Genomic DNA, 18,388 nt, shown 5'->3' with positions numbered 1-18,388 from the left:
GCTCTCTCTGGATTCTGTCATACTATGAAGGGGAAGGGGGATGAGCAGGGAGGGGGTTATGGCTCTCACTTCCTTCATTAAACTACAAAGGACTGGATGCTGATTCTCATCAAGAGGACTGACCATAACAATATGGCCATCACCTTTCATCTACTCGCTCTCTGAAGTCTCCCTTTTGCCGGCAGTGGGGGGGGGGCTGGGATCTGGGAAAAGAGAGGATGAGTGATCATCACCCGGAAGAACTGTGGGGTCGGGTGGCTGCTTGGGAACACTTAAAACATTGAAGGATGGGAGAGAATTCCTCAGATCCTGTCTAGCATGCCTGCAATCATTTTCTCTTAATAAAGATGCAACTCCATATTTGCCACTCCTCCTCTCCCCACCTCCTTTTTCTCTCCAATCTAAATTATTTTTATTCCCAGCTCCTTACCAGAAAACCTAGCACAGAGGTAGTACAGAGAAATTACTGGGTATCTACATAGATATATGAGAATCTAAACACACATATTTTTGGCATATGATCTGTGGTGTCTACCCCATTTGTTATGCTAGCATATAACATAAATTGCACACATTTGCAATATTCATCTGCCCAGTGTTGGATACTGCTTTCAATATGATAAAAATATTCCCAAGGGTATTGATTTCCAACTATATTGCAAAAAAATAATAATACATTTTTTATGTAATTTTCATTAGGAACTAATTCTCACTATTACAGATAATCAGGGGTGCCCATATTAAAAAAATAGGAGTATAATAAACACAGAGACAAATTTAGAGCTGTGACATGTTGGGGTACACAGATAAAGGAGATATAGGTTGTAAAAATATATAATGAAATAAATCCTTCCAGTCACTGGATTTCTATTCCTGTTGTTCCCTGGGGCACGTGGAAGTTTGAGTGCATTAACATTTCAGAGTGACAAATTCCCAACCCAACCAACCATATTTCTTTTCAGTAATACTGTAGTCCTAAGTTCTAAGAGAACTTAGAAAAACAAAAAGCAAGAAGGCATTCTCTAGCATATCAAAATTATACCCATGTGCAGGTGAAAAATAATTCCTTGCAATGTTGCTTTATAAAGCTAGTCTGGAAGTTATCCATTATTATTAATTTGAAAAAGCAAAAGATACGTATACAGTTCCTTGGTTTGATAAAATTTCTAAGAGAAATTACCAGATGTACTGAAACCAACAAATCTTTTCAAGTTATATGACAAATGTACAAGGGAATATTTGATCTAGTTTTCATGAAACAATGCCCAGCGAAATTGGGTTCTCCGATATGGCAGTATTAGATCTAAAGACAAATCTTTCTGCTCTTTCTCAGAATTTACAAATTGATAACCAAGTATATTTAAAGCACCTCTACAAACTTCTTGCACTTTTTGGACTTTCTGAAATGAAAGAACATTTCTCCATGCCTGGGAAACATTGAGTGCATCTCGAGAAGTGATTTGGAAAGCTTCTCTCTTTTTACTCGGTCCTTGTCCATGTGTAATATTATAGATCCAATTTTTAAGTTTCTGGGTCAAAATAAGATCTGTAAATGTATACAATGCAGTAATTTCCATTAAAGGATCCCGCACAATGTCTTCAAATCGGATTAATAAGTAACGATCTTTTAAAAATAATGGAGGCTTCTGACTAGCTGTTTCATAGATCTGAATGTGGCTTCTACAAATCTCCTGCAGGACTTTAAAGCCAGTGTCATCCACTCTGCTGCTATTTATACCCAGAATTATTCCATTGTCACGGGCAAGGGCTTTGACAGATTGTTCCCGAGATTTCAGGACAGCCCTGGGGTCACGGACCAGGTGAATGATTTTGAGATTCAGGGAGGGGTCAGCAAGGAGTGGGTAGAGCACTTTGAGGTCAAAGAAACGGACTTCCTTTAGGACAACATGGCTATAGGTCTTGCAGGCCTCTTCCACTTTACTAAAAGGATACTTGCCACAGACAGTTTTGCAAGCACTTTCACCAGTAATATCAGACCGTTGGAAGAATTCACAAGCAGGTATTGTGCATAATGCCCGGCTCACAGCCCACTGGAACAGATCAGACAAGTTTCTGTTTCTCTTCCAGGGCAAATAGGCATCGAACACCGACATGTCACACTTGAAGACAGACCGGATGAGATCCCGCACAGCCATGTGCAAGACCTTGGCGCTGTTTTGGTACATGGTTGCCCACACATGCCAGGCTGGCTCCATCAGATAGAAGACATTGGGGTGCTGACTAAAGAGTTGCCCCACAAAGGAAGAGCCTGACCTCCAAGAGGAAAGGATGAGGATGTGCACCTGGGCAGGTTTTTCCATAGACCGTGGAATGAAGCCACTTTGTTGAATATATAGAAAGAATAGAAATCCTGTCTGGATTGCCAAGATAATTGCAGTTGTGGCACTGGAAAGGCGAAGCCTCAGCATCCTGGGTGAAGCTGAGTACAACTGGAATGCTGGAGAGAAGGTGATCACCACTTTTTAAAGCATCAGTTTGATAGAATTATGCTTTAGCAGTTTTACAAATTACACATTGGGGGTGGATAAATGAACTGTATGGAGAATCCCAGATTACTGCATCATGGATCCACAGTGATGAGAAAAGCTAAAAGAAATGTATATGGGTTGTTAATAAACAGGTTAGATAAGAATTCTGCTATTCCAATTTATATGCATTATTTATTAGTATCTTTTCCTCTACCCAGCCTTAAAACACAGAATTCAGCCTCTCTCTCATATTAAGGAGTGAACAATTTAAGAGTTTGGGGTTCAGGTTTCCTTTAACTCTCATAAAACAAGTAAAATACAGAAGCAAAATAATTGCTTTTTGAGTACAAGAAGATTTTTACAGGAAGATTTTTCTTGGGTACAAAATTTTTAAATACGTAAGAGCCGTGGTGGCGCAGTGGTTAGAATGCAGTATTGCAGGCTAACTCTGCTCACATTGCCAGGAATTTGATTCCATCGATCCTGACTGACTCAAGGTTGACTCAGTCTTCCATCTTTCCGAGGTCGGTAAAATGAGGACCCAGACTGTTGGGGACAATATGCTGACTCTGTAAACCGCTTAGACTGGGCGCTGTGAAGCTGTATATAAAGTCTAAGTGCTACTGCTAAGTGCTATTGGGGAAAAGTCTTCACAGTGTTCTTGAGCAAAAATAACTCCACAACTATTTTTGAAGGGAGGGGGCTCGTTTTAGCTGCAGCCGTTCCTGCTAGCTAGAAAGTTTGGGATTCGGAGGTCGGCCCCGCCCGCCTAAAATCGCGGAGCGGGGGCGGGGGGGGGGAGATTCCGGGCTTGCAAATAGCGCAGCTGGTGAGAGTTGTGTCTGCCGGCGCCAAGGTCCGGATGCAGACACTCTTCCCGGTCCCTACTCAGACGCTCAAGCGAGCCGGTCGGCATCCGCGTCCTCGTGGCTCCAGGCGCGATTGTCCGCCAGCTGATGGATAGATACCCGGTCGGAGGAAGAGAGCGCGCCTCGACCGTCGTTCATCCCGATACCTGGAACTGCAAGCCTCCTCTTTTCCAGACGCTACACGCACCCGGTACCAGCCCCTCCCCATCCCGGCCCCTAACCTCAGTATATGCCGGCGGGCGACTAAAGAGGTCGCGGTTAATCGGAGGAGGCACGAAGGTGAGGCTGCGGCGCCTGCTCCGCATACAATGAGCGACATTCAGACGTGGCCGTTCCTCTACGGCTGCGCGGTGGGTGAATGCTTGGGCGGGGGGCGTCAGCGAGGGAGACGCCAATCAGGGACTGGCCCTATGGAAGATGGAGGCGGGTGGGCCACTTCTTCCCTCCTGGAAGGAGCTTGCAGTGCCTAATGGACAGGCTCCCTCCCTCCAGCCCCACCGCAACCGGCTAGCCCACAACAGCGAACCTCTCCGTGCTGCAGTTAAAGCAGAGGGGCTACCAGAACCTACTAGGTCAGCAGCTCTCCATGATGAGCAGCAGCATTTTGCCCTAGACCTAGAGCCTGTTGAGAAAAGGAAACTCTTCTCCCCCCCCATCCTTAAATCCATAAAAGCAGCTTCACCAGGTGACACCAAAAGTTCTATGGGAGAAGCTCTGCTTTTCTCTTCATTGCTGAGGTTTGCAAGGGATGAGGAAGTTTGGCAAAAGTGGAAAGGTGATCCATGACCCAATTTACTTAACCTTAGTCCAATTACATTTATGTGTTAATAAACTGTTAGTCACATCAACTTGCAAGTTGAAATATTTTGCTATATAGGGCTGAAAAGATTTTACAGGCAGAGAGTTACACACACAAAATGTTGCTCTTAATGACTGGTCAATGTTTCCGTGAAAATGAGTATCTTTCAAATTTATATAAAAGAGGGTCTGCTCCAAAAAGGAGTGCACCCATTTGGAACTTGCTTCTGAGTAACCTCTTTTTTTGCTAATAAAAGTTTTTTTTCCTACCCATCTATCTGGCATTATTCATTGGACTTGCATGCCAGGTGAAAGAACCCATGCTTTCTGAGACAATAATAGCTCCTGACTGATGATGGCCCTTGATTTTCTCCTTGGGGATTTTGCAAACACAGTGGAAAAAGAACAAAGGCATTCTTTATTTCAGTATTCTTGCAAAGAAAATCTGTCTTTTCAAAGAATGTTCTTTTTGTTTCTGTAGTTAATTCCTTCTAGAGGATTTTGCCATCAAGACTGGGATTCAGTTATGTACTTACAGACAGTAAAACTCATTTGTATAATTTTCATTAAAAGGTTTTTCTTGCCACTTATTATGGCTGATATGCATCTGATAGACCATAATAACAAACAGATTTCTGAAAATAGGACAGGAAAGAAAATCTACACTGAGAACTCACAATAAACTTTGCAAAATAATGTATGAACCCAATGTGTGGAAAGCCTCATCTTCCAAATGCAAAAGCAGTGGAGGCCACTGAGAGCAAAGTTCTTTCTCCTCTGCAGGTCAGGACTGGTGCTCTTTATAGGACAACAGTGGGGGAAGCAGAGACACCGGCACTATGTTCAGCACTTGATTTCGAAGAAGGAAGATTTTTATTCTTTCAAAAATCCACAAAAATATCAGGAGGATGCTAATGTACTGCATCCAGGCAAACTTCATCATCTCCCAGAAGCCTGGCTGATATGTGCTAAAAGTCAAGGAATATTTAGAATCTGAAGCATCTTCATATGAAGGCAAGGATGTGCACTTCCGATTCTTTTGGCTAGTCATGTGAACTGGGAAGCATTCCACCTCCCCCTCCAAGAGTGGCCAGGGACAGTCAAGAAATGAGAACCTCCAAGATCTCCTTTCCCCCAGTCCAACATAAAATGCACCATAAAACCTTTAAGCTTTTTTTTTTTAATGCTAGAAACATTTTTTAGAGATACATCCTGTTTGAGTTTCATGGTATTTTTCTAACCTAATGTTAGCTAGGCTACAAGTCTTAATACAACAGCCATAGTTGTATCAGTTGTTGAGGCCAAGTGCCATAAACCAAAACTATCACCAACTGGTAGCCAAAGGATATACAATCAATTCCATCGGATAATGGATGAAGGCCCGGATCACAAATGGTTGATCTGGTGATCTTCCAGTCACCCAAATGGGACCGGGACCAGCCAAAACTGTTGTAACTGTAAAGGAAATAATTATAATTAATATTAAGCCAAATGCTTTGCATACAAAAATGTAAAAAATTCTGTGAAAACTCACCATTCCTCTTCTGATATGTTTCAAAAATGTTCACAAAATCATAGTCTTGTGCAAAAGGACTTGTACTATTGATCACAGATACCTGTCATAGTGAAGAGAATTTTGCATTGGACACAGGATCTTACTAAATGTTAACTTGCATCAGAATGTATGATGAATACTTTTAGACATATATTAAAAGATATAGGTTTCCATCTTGGTTTAACTTGTATTCTTGTAATACTCTACTGGGTAAAAAGAAAACTTGGTTTCATATAAACACAAAACCTTTCATAATTGCTCAGATTTTGTAAATTGCCAACTGACCAAATATACACTGACAATGTTCATAAAATCAAATACTTTGAAAGGATTTGTTATATGTATTTTTCTTTCAACTAAGGTATCCTGTATTTTTTTTAAGATAAATGCATGGTTTATTGGATTTTAAAAGACAAGGTAATTATTCTGTATGAGAAAAATCCAAAAAGCCACACTTGTCATGTAGTCAATTTAATATTATCAAACTCTTATCTGGGAACTTTAATGAATAAGCAAAAACAAGATTATATGTAGATGGAAATATATGCATCCAAATAACATTCTTTTTAAGGAGAGATTATATGTTTTTATAGGTTTGCTTCCTTTTTAATTTTGTATCTAATACAGTTTTTTATCTTTAAAATTAACATTTTAAAAAAGGAAAGCTGAAGTAAGATTGTAATTATTGTTTCACTCAGCTACTGCTTCACTTAACAACTTGCCAGTCCCAATCGTGATCACTAAACAAGGACTACCTGTACACTAGCACAACTGTTTATTATCAATAAAACATTTTGAAAAAATGTTCACAAATCTCAGTTCACAAATTCAATCAGGATCACAGCTTATGCTGTTACTTGCCTCCAGATGGCCTTTATTTTCTGATATCTCCTTAGTTTTTATCGGATTTTCAAACTTGCTGAATACTTAGTAACACAAATCTAAGCATAGTCCACTGAATATAGTATATGACTTCAGCCAGAGCAGTTGCAGAAGAAAAAATAGGCAAAGGATAACACAACCAACTGAAGAAAGTGAGATGGGGAAAGACAACACTCACATTATATCTGCTATCTAGCCCAGCATGGAGAAGGGGCTGCCTCTGATGAAGTTTGAGATCTCCATTTACAAACACCTGCGATCCTGGCACAGGGCTAAAAGACTGCAAAAAAGCCATGCTCTGCATCACAAAAGTAGACATTCTCTGGAATGAGAGCAGTAAATAAATCAGAAAGATGGGGAGAGAATTGTTATACCACAATCTCAGCATCATGTCACAAAAAGTAGAATTATAATTACTGAGAAATGTAGAATCTAGCAGTTAAATCAAGCAGCTATATATAGAATTCCCAAAGACTTAAAGAACCTGAAAAAAGAGGTTGCAATTTTAAAATTTGTTGTGTAAGAACATTTTAAAAAATGTACAGTCCACAACAAATAACATTTCTATTTCAATACCAATCACAAGACATAAACTCAACATAGGACATGAATAGAATTGCACATTTCCTCAGAAACAACAGTTAAATATATTGTGTATACCACACCCACTACTGCATTATACATAGGAAGCACTGTCCTCTGTAAATACGATTGCTTTTTAAACCATCCCAATTGGCACCAATCAATAAAGAGTTCCATTTATCTATCCTACTTTTCCCACCATTCAATTTTATTACATAAAAGTTCCAGTATTCCGCAAAAAAAATGCTCCCAGTTTTCCTAGATTATGCAGTTTCGTATTTTTAGTGTTTTCTGAAACTATCCTGAGCACTGTAACTATTAAGCTCCCTGCTCAGTTTCTCTCCAGACCTGCAACTTACAATATTTATTTATATCCTGCCATTATTGTTTTTATAAATAACTCCAGGCAGCGAACACAGACAATACTCCTTCCTCCTCTATTTTCCTCACAACAAATATCCTGTTACTTACATTGGGCTGAGACAGTGGCTTGCCCAAAGTCACCCAGCCAGCTTTTTTGTGCCTAAGAACTCAGGGTCTCCTGGCTTCTAGTCTTCACCATTAGACCAAACTGGCTCTGCTTTATCATTCTGCTTTAGAGGAGAGAAATGATAATTAGCTACCCAGAGCCTCTGTTAATTGACAGTATTGTACTTAATAGTACAACAGGTTCCTTTTCAGCCTTCCTCTCAGCAGCAGAATTTTTCTCTGGGTAAAATTAAATTAATTAATTTAACCTTCTGTTTGAACAGTAGTTTTCCTGCCCAAGTTTTGCATTAAATCTCAGTCTCTGCTGAAGCTAAATGCCTGGAGCTCTCACCTAATGGGACAGAAATGTTGTTCTGCTTCAAACAAAAAGCAGAGAAAGGCAACAGTGTTCACCACCAAAAGACCAATGCAAGCCAGTTGTCCTCCTATCGAAAGAGTTGCTGGGGAGACTCTCCCCGCTGCCACCGGAGGACACTCACGTGCAACTCGTAGGAGAAAGTCAGCAGAAGCTGAATCCCCACGACTCGTTCGGAGGGGAGGAGCGGAAGCTCCAGCTGAAAATGGAGCTGGTCCATTACTCCATCCCGGTTAGAATCTTCCTCCCGAGCCTGGAACACAGAAGGAACATTAGGACGCCACCGTGGCGCCTACCGGACAGATACAGCTTAAACAAAGTTCCGGCTGGGCACCCTGAACGTGGCCCGTTGCCAGGCAACCACGCGGACCCCGACCCAGGAACGCGTTCTCGCGGGGGCGGCCCCAGCGCTTTCCGGAGCAGGCTCGGTCCCCGCCGCGACGGCAGCGACGCAGCCCAGCCATTCCCGCCGTACCGAGACGAGCGGGACACGCAGCCGGCCGCCCAGCAGGCGATTGCAGGCGGCGAAGGAGCTCCAGCCCACCGGCCCGCCGCCGCCCTCGGTTAGCGCGGCCAGGAGCACCTCGTGCCGGAAGCGGACTACGGGCTGCTCGGCGTAGCTGCTCCGCGAGCGCCAGAAACCTGCGGAGAGACCGAGAGCAAGTGAGACGGGGCGGGCGAGCGACAGTCCCGCCCGGGGCGCCCCCTCCGCCGAACCCACCGTGGCTCCGGTAGGCCACCAGCAGGGGCGGCACGTAGGTGAGCGCGCCCAGCAGCAGCAGCCCCAGCGCCGCCAGGGAACACAGCCGGCCGCGTCGGCCGCCGCCGCCGCCCGCAGCCACCTCCAGCCAGGCCATGCCGCCGCGCGTCTCCACGGCGACGGGCGCGCCACCCTGCCAACCAATCGCCGCGGCGGAGGGCGCGCCCGCGGAGCGTCGGCGGACGTCCCGCCCCTCCCGCGCGCAGAGGGGCTGCTGCGGCTGCCGAAGAGTTGCTGGAGGACTAAAGGCCCGACTCGCCCGCCCGCCGCCGGACCGCCCGACCATGAAGTGGATGTTCAAGGAGGACCACGCGCTGGGTAAGCGGGCCACGCCGCGGGTGGGTGGGTGGGTGGGTGGGGCGGCGGGCGGGCTAGGCCGCCTGACGCGGCTCTCCTCGCCTTCTCCACAGAGCATCGATGCGTGGAGTCCGCCAAGATCCGGGCCAAGTACCCAGACCGCGTCCCGGTGAGTCGGCGGAACGGGAAGCGGGCTTCGCTCGAGTGCAGAGGCCGCCCGGGGGGCGCTCGAGGCGGCTCGGGATGCTCAAGGCGGGCGGCGGGGGCAGCCTTGTCATTTCCTCCCGGCAGCGGCTCTGGCGGGGGGGGGGGCGGGCTGTGCAAGGAGCGGCAGGCCCTTCTTTCCTAGTGAACAGGAGGCGCCACGACCCTCTCCCGGTGGATCGTCCCTAGACAGACCGACGCGTGACTGGGCTGAAGGGGGGGCGGAGGGGGGGCCTGGCCGAGATAAATTTCTTCCGTCTCCAAGCAGGTGATAGTCGAAAAGGTCTCTGGATCCCAGATTGTGGACATCGACAAGAGGAAGTACCTGGTTCCCTCTGATATAACCGTGGCTCAGTTCATGTGGATCATAAGGAAGCGGATCCAGTTGCCCTCCGAGAAGGCCATATTTCTCTTTGTAGACAAGACTGTCCCGCAATCTAGGTGAGCGGGGGTGGGGGTGTCGTATGTAGTAACAGGACAAAAGTCAGCCTTTAATTTCTGGAAATTGTGGAGTGCACCTACAAAATCTTGGATAGTGGATGTAGCCACTTTCTAAAGTAGAACAGATTTCTTCTCTCAATTTCAACATTTAACATTTCCTAGATAACATTCATGTTAAATTCTATTAATATTTCCCAATAATTAACTGTTTGGTTCTGTTGTTTTGATGCCACTATCCCCGTGCAAAGTGCTTATCATGGAGACTCGACTATTAGCTCTAGTCAAGCTCTAGTGACATAAGATTGTGGGAGCCAAGACACCAGGGTGGGATGTGCACCACTTGCCAATCCCTGTACTTGAAAATCAGATTAAAGTTAGGGATTAATTTAAGGAAACTGATACCAAATTTCCATTTTCATTCTACTGCACTATTTCATCCACTATAGAGGACCTTGTTTTCTCTGTTACTTCCCATTTTTTTGACTTTGCACCAAAATACAAAAAAGCTAACTATCTCAAACTGCTCTCTATGGTTTCTCTCTAGCCAGAGACAGTGAAGAGAAAACTGTATATTTCTTGTGAGAAACAGCTTAAACCTCTTTATTTAATGGATTTGTTTAACAAGGCATCCAAATTCATACATTCAGAACTCATTAGGCAGCAAAACTTAGTCTGCAGGGTTACTCACTCCTTCCTCTCACCCACCCACTCCATGTTTTTGGATTGGTATGTGATGGTTTTCTTGCTTTCTTTTTTTTACAGTTTAACCATGGGACAGCTTTATGAGAAGGAGAAGGATGAGGATGGCTTCTTGTATGTGGCGTACAGTGGAGAAAACACCTTTGGTTTCTGATTTCATCTCCATCCTGCTGCTTTGTAAATAGCCTCGTTCTTCATCATGACCCTGAGGGGCATTTTTCATTTGTCACTGGGTTGATTTAATATATTGATAGATTTTTGTTTGCTAGCTTAGTAATTTATAACATTTTATTTTTCCATTACACGTGTAACCATAGCTGTAAATTCCATTTCATCCTTTCTGTTGAGACATATTTAGTGGCATTATCCAAATACAGATGCAACTATAGATAAAAAATTAATGATGGGAGAAGGATTTTGAATTAAATATTAGCATAATAATTACAGTTTCATAGAAATTGCAGTTTCTGTAATATCCTAAGGATGCTGATATGTTTATCTTGGTTAGTGTATTGCTTTTATTGAATTTTGCTTAAGCAACAATTAAAGTTAGTGTCACAAAAATTTTGCAATACTGCTATGTATTTCAGCTTTCCTTTTTTATAAAGTAGCATTTTAAGATTAAGTGTATAAAATACATTTTCAAATAATACAAAATCATTCAGGGACACCATAGAGAGGTTGCAAAATTATTTTTATTCCCTTAGGACAGTGGTGGCGAACCTCTGGCACAGGTGCCAGAGGCGGCACTCAGAGCCCTCTCTGTGGGCACACGTGCTGTTGCCCCAGTCTTGCCTTCCCCTGCGACTCCCTCCTCACCAGCAGCCCCTCTGGAGGAGAGTCGCCCCCGAGTGTGGCCCATGCGGAGCAGCGCAGCCAAGAACATGGCAGCCAGGCAGCGTAGACAAGACTCTGCCCTCATGCCCCATCACGCAGTTGATGCTGCAGGGCGTGGCCATGGGCTGCTTGGGCGATCTGCGGTGGGCCCTGGAGTGGCCCTGCAGGCAGGTGGGGTAGGGGCGGGAGCAGAGCAGGGCCAGTTTTTGGGCACTTGGTGTCAGAATCCAATTATATTTCATCTCTAGTTATCAATTATAGAAAACCCCATTTCTGCCTTCTCTGGATTCTGTCATACAAGGAAGGGAAGGGGGTGAACAAAGGGGCTTTATGGCCCTCACTTCCTTCGGTACAACTTCAAATGGATTGAATGTGGATAGCACCAAATAGCCCTAGGGGGCTATTACCTTTCATGTAGTTTTCTCCGAAGTCTCCATCCAGCCGGCAGTAAGGAAAAGGGGTGGGAAATGTAATGCCTGAGACTGTTGCTGGAAGTAGGGGGGGATTGGGTGGGGCTACTGGGAAACCCCTTAAAACCTTGAATGGGAGAGCTTGGACCCCAAGTCCTGTCTAGAACACCTGCAACCATTCTCTCTTAATAAAGGATTCCTGTTGGAAGAATTATTCCAAGAGTTCTGTCTTCTTAAGATGCAAAGTGGGATGGGTCCTTGGAAAATTAATCCACCTGGAAGGGAGACCCTTGCCGGGGGATTTTGCAAAAAATTGCCATGTCAGACAATGGAGCAAGAAAGGGGGAAAACTCCCCTGAAAGAGAGCCGCTGCCCCAACTGGAACCTTCCCAGATGTTGGGATCAGAGAAGTCAGATTCCTCAGGAGAAGAAGTGGTGGAGACATGGGACCGCAAGCCTCGCTGGTCAATGGGCGTTGGAAAGAAAAGTGAGTGGAGAAAGGAATCAAGAAAGGTGACCCTGAGATGGGGGACCAAGCAACCAGAATGGAAGCAGGAGATGGAGAAATCACTGCACGCAAGTGAAGAGGGAGAAAGCTGGGCATCGTACTCAGACTGGATCCTAGAGAAAGCTATTGACCTGATGAAGAGAACTCTCAGCTCCCTAGGAGAGGAGAATCCTGAGCCCTACGGCCGCCCCAGCTCCTGGAGCCGCAAAGGGAGAGACACCGAGGGGGAAGTGGAACCTGCAACCCCGGGGACATCTGCTGATCCAGTAGTCCCCACCCCCTACCGGACCACAGATGGCAATCTGGACGGAAGACACTACCACCAACAACGGAGGCACCGATCCATTCCAAGACGTCCGCTGTTGGAGGTGAAATTCAAAGGGGAGCCAACACGCTTGGGGTTTTTCCTAACTCAAGTCCTCAGTTACATGGAGGAATACGGGCAGGACATCCCCAGCGACAAAGCCCGCATCCGGATTGTGCAGTCTGCCCTGGATGGACCGGCTGCAGATTGGGTGGTGAACTTGCATGACTCCAATGCCCCAGAACTCAGCAACTTCAACCGTTTCATGTCCTCTCTGAGAAGACGATTTGAAGACAATTTGAAGACGATGAGGCAAGGCAAACGCCTGGTGGCTGAATATACACGAGAATTCCGGGCCATTGCCAGCAAACTGAATTGGCCAGAAGACATCCTCCTTAGCCATTTCAAAGACGGACTAAATTATGATCTATATGACGCTTGCCTGCCCCGAGGGGACCCACACCAACTTGAGGAATGGTACATCTTGGCAGAGGAAGCAGAGATCGACATATTGAAGAGACACCGCCGAGGAAAACAATGGAGCCGTCCCCCGCCTGAGCTGACACACGAACCGGTGAAACCATCGGCTACAGCCAAGAAGCAAATGGGGTGTTTCAAATGCGGAAGGGCATCGAGCTGTAGAATGCCGCTCCAAAGCCCCCCGGCACAACCCAGACAGATCCCCAATCAGCAAATCCGGAAAGTCTTCAGCTAAGCCAAAAGAAACTGCCATGAGAATGATGGAAATTGCGGAACCCCCCACTTCTGCTCACCAAGGGGAAAAAACTCCAGCCTACACCACAGGGCCGGTGGATGCCTCAGATGACAGCTCGGAGGGCGAACCCCTGGTAAGTGGACACATCACACCCATCCTCAAGACAGTGACTATATTAATCCCCCCCATGCCCGAAGCTGTGAAGGTGAAAGCCTTAATAGACTCTGGCTGCACCCGCTGCCTCATTAGCCCAACACTAGTGGGGAATCTGGGCATCCCATCGAGGAGACTGGAACAACCAATCTCATTTGGCCAGTTAGATGGATCCATAGCAGGGGGGGTGCCAGCTACCCTAGCCACTCTACCAATACACCTCTCCCTGGGCAAACATAACGTTTGTGATGACCCCAGGCATGGAATGCCCAATGATCCTAGGGATGGAATGGTTAAAAAAATGAAACCCCCTGGGTAAATTGGAGGACGACAGAAATCAAATTCCCGACTTAAAACCCCAAGGGAGGCTACCAGAATCAAGAATAGAAAAAGCATCCATAGGAGAGGAAAAGACTAACAGAAATACCAGAGGAATACAGAGACCTTGCTGAAGTTTTCAGTGAGGAGAGGGCAGATGAGCTCCCCCCCCCCACCGACCCACAGACTGTACCATTGAATTCAAGCCTGGGGCAAAACTCCCGAAGCCCAGATTATACTCCATGAGCCCAAAGGAGAAGGAGGAAATGGAAAGATTCATAAAAAAAAACCTAGAGAGAGGTTTCATTGAGCCAGCCAAGCCTCAAGTGGCTGCCCCGGTCCTCTTTAGAGAGAAGAAGGACGGCTCTTTAGGCTTATGCGTGGATTATAGGGCCCTGAATACAATCAGTGAAAGCAACCTATACCCTCTGCCCCTCATGAAAGACATGCTGTCATACCTCTCGAAAGGGAAAATTTTTTCTAAACTAGACCTAAGGGAAGCTTACTATCGCGTGAGAATTAAGGAAGGGGATGAATGGAAGACTGCATTTAACTGCCCCATGGGGTGCTATCAATTCAAAGTCTTACCATTTGGATTACAAGGGGGCCCTGCAGTCTTTATGCAATTAATCAATGACGTTCTAAGGGAGCACCTGTTTAAGGGGGTCCTTGTTTACTTGGACGACATTCTTATCTTCACTGAAACAAAAGAGGAACATGTCAACCTTGTCAGAGCGGTTTTAAAGAAGCTGCGAGCCACCCACCTATATGCCAAACTCTCAAAATGCGAATTCCACCAGGAAAGGATAGACTACCTAGGTTATCGCATATCCCCCCAGGGCATTGAAATGGACCCAGAGAAGGTCAAAGCAGTATTAGATTGGGCACCACCCCGCACAAGAAAGCAACTACAAAGTTTCCTGGGCTTTGCAAACTTTTACCGCCAATTCATCCCCTCATTTGCCCAGATAGCCTTGCCCCTCACTAACTTACTAAAAACGAAGGGAGCATCCTCAGTAAAACCTAGCCAGCCACTAACATGGACAATGGGTGCCAAGCAGCGTTTGAGAGACTAAAGAGACTTTTTTCTGCCGAACCAGTACTAAGGCACCCAGACATGGACAAGCCCTTCGTAATACAGGCAGATGCAAGTGATGTGGCAGTGGGGGCTGTTCTATTACAAGAAAATGATGATGGAGTATTGCAACCCTGTGCATATACATCCAAGAAACTCACGGAAACAGAACAGCGCTGGCCCGTATGGGAGAAGGAGGCATATGGAATACGTTGGGCATTACTCACGTGGCGACAGTTCCTGGAAGGCAACAAAATCCCCTTCCAGGTGTGGACTGATCACAAAAATTTGGAAGCCCTGAAAACGCCCAGGAAACTCAATCCCAAACAAGCCCGCTGGTCCCAACATTTTCACCAGTTCCAATTTAAGCTCAAACATTTACCAGGGAGAAAGAACTTCCTGGCAGATGCACTATCTCGCATGCCTCAATATAACAGCGCACGAACCACAGACTCTAAACCAATAATGGCAGAGTCACAACTGGCAGCACCAGTAACCACAAGAACCCAAGCCAAATTAAAACCACAACTGGACAGCCAAACTGGAATTGAATTCAGAAAAAGTTTGGAAACAGATGAATGGTTCCAGAAAAACAAAAATGTGTGCACAATGAGAGACGGGTTGCCTTGGGTAGGGGAAAAGTTATATATACCAACAACCCAAAGAGTCACTTTCATGCAGCTTTGCCATGACACAAAATCAGCAGGGCATTTTGGATTTGTAAAAACTTTACACTTAATTAAACATCAATTTTGGTGGCCATCCATGAAAAAGGACATAGAAAGTTATGTAGCCAGTTGTCCAAAATGTGCCACTGCAAAGAGGTTGCAAGGGAAATCGCCAGGACTATTACAAACAATGGCAAGTCCCTCAGCCCCCTGGAGAGAAATAGCCATGGATTTTATAGTGGAATTGCCAGAAAGCAATGGGAATACTGTTGTCTGGACGGTCACGGACTTGTTTTCCAAACAGGTGCACTTTATCCCTTGCCAAAAGATTCCCAATGCAAAAGCCTTAGCAAAACTTTTCATCCAGCATATTTACAGATTACATGGGGCACCCCAACGCATCATCTCTGATAGGGGTGCAATTTACGTCTGCATTTTGGAAGGAATTTTTATCCCTCTTAGGAACCACTCAGGGACTGACATCTAGCCACCACCCTCAAGGAAATGGGGCGGCTGAAAAAATGAACTCCGTACTTAAGCAATATTTAAGATGTTTTCTTAGTTTCCAGCAGACCGAGTGGGCGGACTTACTCCCTTTTGCAGAAGTGGCCTACAATAATGCAGTCCACTCCAGCACAGGTTACACTCCTTTTCAAATAGCCACCGGTCAAAGTTTCAACCCCATGCCAGAATTAACTCCAAACAAACCAATGATCCCATCACTGAAAGAATGGATGGAAAAACTACAAAACACCTGGCCAATAGTTAGAAAAGCACTAGATGAAGCTAGGCAGGCATGCAAAGCACAAGTCGATAAAAAAAGGATTGAGCCTACACCATTCATTATAGGTGAAATGGTGTACCTATCTACAAAATACCTAAAGTCCCTACAACCCTGTAAAAAACTTGGACCAAAACATATAGGGCCTTTTCCAATTAAAAGGATCATAAACCCAGTAACAGTAGAATTAGAATTACCAAAAAATCTCAGGCAAATACACCCAATTTTTCATTGCAGCTTGCTGAAAAGAGAGCATCAGTCAGCTTTATGACCAAAAATCCCCCCACCACCACCTCCAATCATGGTAGAGGGCGAACAACACTTCGAAATAAAGGAAATCCTAGACTCTAGGAGATATCATGGAGCGACTCAGTACCTAGTTGCCTGGAAACACCCCCTGCCTCACAAAATGAGTGGGTCCGTAAACGTCATGTCAGAGCCCCGAAGCTATTAAAGAAGTTTCACACAGAGTATCCTAACAAGCCTGACTAACTTTTACACCTGTTTTGTTTTCTTTCAGGTGGATCTCTCTTATTTTTGAGGGGGCTGGATGTCAGTATCCAATTATATTTCATCTCTAGTTATCAATTATAGAAAACCCCATTTCTGCCTTCTCTGGATTCTATCATACAAGGAAGGGAAGGGGGTGAACAAAGGGGCTTTATGGCCCTCACTTCCTTTGGTACAACTTCAAAGGGATTGAATGTGGATAGCACCAAAAAGGCCGAATCATAACAAAGGGGGCTATTACCTTTCATGTAGTTTTCTCTGAAGTCTCCATCCAGCCTGCAGTAAGGAAAAGGGGTGGAAAATGTAATGCCTGAGACTGTTGGGGGGGATTGGGTGGGGCTATTGGGAAACCCCTTAAAACCTTGAATGGGAGAGCTTGGACCCCAAGTCCTGTCTAGAACGCCTGCAACCATTTTCTCTTAATAAAGGATTCCTGTTGGAAAAATTATTCCAAGAGTTCTGTCTTCTTAAGATGTAAAGTGGGGTGGGTCCTTACATTTGGTCTCTAAAAGGTTTGCAATCATTGCCTTAGGAGATAGAAAGGAACCTTCTTAAATTTGTAATTATTCAGCTGAATAGTGTCAATCATTTTATTCTAAACATAGTATCTTTGCCTGAAACTCTCTCCCCTACTTGAGGCAATTGGTTTCATTTGTGCTTATGTTACCATCAGTATCAGTCCTTGGCAACTACAGATAATTTTCTCAAATACTCCTCCTAGCCTGCTTTCAATTTTTTTACTTCTGTACTAGTCTGCTATATTTCTTAACTGCTGATTCTTTTACAGTTGATAGTCAAAGCTGAAACTATTCAGTGTGTTCATTGTCCATTGTCATTAATTTGGTATTTGTAGTTAATTGTAATCTCATATTTTCAGTATATGTTCTATCTCAAGTTACACATGTAAGAGTTTTACCTGTCTTACTCAGAAGTAGGGCTAACTGCCACTGATGCAAATACACACAACCAAAGTTCCAAATTCTAATTAACTTCAGTGCACTCAGTCCAAGCCCAAAGGAAAAGGTCACAGTTCACATTCCAAAAAATCCAAATGCAGAGATCATAAACTGTTCCAGATTCCAAGGAGTTTTCTCAGAGAAAGGCTGGCAGTAGTGCTGTTTTTTAAATGAAGCCTGCACTGAGTGCAGGCAATCAACAACAGGCTTGTCCTTGCTACATGATAGCTCACGTGGACACGCAGCACTCTAGGGCTGGGAGGAAGTCTGGAATCAGGGTTTTCATCTTCTGCCACTACAGCTGTTCTGTCCTTGTCCATAACCCAAACTGAAACCAGTCTGTTTCACAATCTGGATTGACATTTCCTACGCTGTACATAAGTTTCACATGAAGACAAATATTATTCCGGAATCCCCATTTCCCTAGGGACATTGCACAGCTTGACTTAGTTGACGCAACTGCACACCTTTCCATAGTCATCGAAACATACTGACTTTTTTTTGTTATTTTTTTGACTTTTTTAATTATGCTGTGTTCATCAGCAATGTCTTTATTCCCTGGGGTTCTTTTTAGGGCCAGCTTGACATCCGGACTTTTTGTTTTCATGCAGGACTCTAATCTGAGCTCATGATTCTAAGTGTTAAGGAACTATATAATACTCTGCACTCTTAATTAAATCTCCTTTCTTTAGTGTTGATATGTCAACTAACCTTTAACAATCTGTGGGCAGTG

The 18,388-nt window shown here is 44.8% G+C and overlaps 3 protein-coding genes across 4 annotated transcripts; 1 reads left to right on the top strand and 2 right to left on the bottom strand.

The window, feature by feature from the left end:
• Positions 1 to 400: 400 nt before the first annotated feature.
• Positions 401 to 4,412, bottom strand: LOC120302522 (carbohydrate sulfotransferase 5-like). The gene is made up of 2 exons (XM_039331045.1): positions 3,580 to 4,412; positions 401 to 2,607 (listed from the first exon to the last, which is right to left on the bottom strand). Exon 2 carries the CDS (start codon positions 2,427 to 2,429, stop codon positions 1,245 to 1,247), a length of 1,185 nt encoding a protein of 394 aa, XP_039186979.1. The 5' UTR covers positions 2,430 to 2,607; positions 3,580 to 4,412; the 3' UTR covers positions 401 to 1,244.
• Positions 4,413 to 4,555: 143 nt separating this feature from the next.
• TMEM231 (transmembrane protein 231) lies at positions 4,556 to 9,091 on the bottom strand. The gene is made up of 7 exons (XM_039331046.1): positions 8,741 to 9,091; positions 8,495 to 8,661; positions 8,144 to 8,272; positions 6,772 to 6,915; positions 5,691 to 5,772; positions 5,506 to 5,611; positions 4,556 to 5,121 (listed from the first exon to the last, which is right to left on the bottom strand). The coding sequence occupies exons 1-7, from the start codon at positions 9,063 to 9,065 to the stop codon at positions 4,941 to 4,943; spliced, it is 1,134 nt and encodes a 377-aa protein (XP_039186980.1). The 5' UTR covers positions 9,066 to 9,091; the 3' UTR covers positions 4,556 to 4,940.
• On the top strand, positions 8,962 to 10,984 carry GABARAPL2 (GABA type A receptor associated protein like 2). Of its 2 annotated transcripts, none has more exons than XM_039331048.1 (4): positions 8,962 to 9,097; positions 9,190 to 9,245; positions 9,549 to 9,721; positions 10,484 to 10,984. In XM_039331048.1, exons 1-4 carry the CDS (start codon positions 9,064 to 9,066, stop codon positions 10,572 to 10,574), a joined length of 354 nt encoding a protein of 117 aa, XP_039186982.1. In that variant the 5' UTR covers positions 8,962 to 9,063; the 3' UTR covers positions 10,575 to 10,984. The 2 variants fall into 2 exon arrangements, with proteins under 2 accessions (XP_039186982.1, XP_039186981.1); XM_039331047.1 differs by having other exon boundaries at positions 9,546 to 9,721.
• Positions 10,985 to 18,388: the final 7,404 nt, after the last annotated feature.

The sequence above is a fragment of the Crotalus tigris genome, unplaced genomic scaffold (genome assembly GCF_016545835.1).
Source record: "Crotalus tigris isolate CLP2741 ecotype Arizona unplaced genomic scaffold, ASM1654583v1 scf7180000024433.2000942, whole genome shotgun sequence".
Taxonomy (NCBI): domain Eukaryota; kingdom Metazoa; phylum Chordata; class Lepidosauria; order Squamata; family Viperidae; genus Crotalus; species Crotalus tigris.
Note: the sequence above shows the minus strand (reverse complement) of the source record. Positions and strands in the feature narration are given on the sequence as shown.

Coding starts and splice junctions, on each gene's coding strand:
- LOC120302522 (XM_039331045.1), bottom strand. CDS start 2,429: ATGCTGAGGCTTCGCCTTTCCAGTGCCACAACTGCAATTATCTTGGCA.
- TMEM231 (XM_039331046.1), bottom strand. CDS start 9,065: ATGGTCGGGCGGTCCGGCGGCGGGCGGGCGAGTCGGGCCTTTAGTCCT. Junction 8,273..8,494: donor TGCGTGTCCCGCTCGTCTCG/GTACGGCGGGAA, acceptor TCTGTGTTCCAG/GCTCGGGAGGAAGATTCTAA. Junction 5,773..6,771: donor GGCTAGATAGCAGATATAAT/GTGAGTGTTGTC, acceptor TCACTATGACAG/GTATCTGTGATCAATAGTAC.
- GABARAPL2 (XM_039331047.1), top strand. CDS start 9,064: ATGAAGTGGATGTTCAAGGAGGACCACGCGCTGG. Junction 9,098..9,189: donor CAAGGAGGACCACGCGCTGG/GTAAGCGGGCCA, acceptor CCTTCTCCACAG/AGCATCGATGCGTGGAGTCC. Junction 9,246..9,545: donor AGTACCCAGACCGCGTCCCG/GTGAGTCGGCGG, acceptor TCCGTCTCCAAG/CAGGTGATAGTCGAAAAGGT.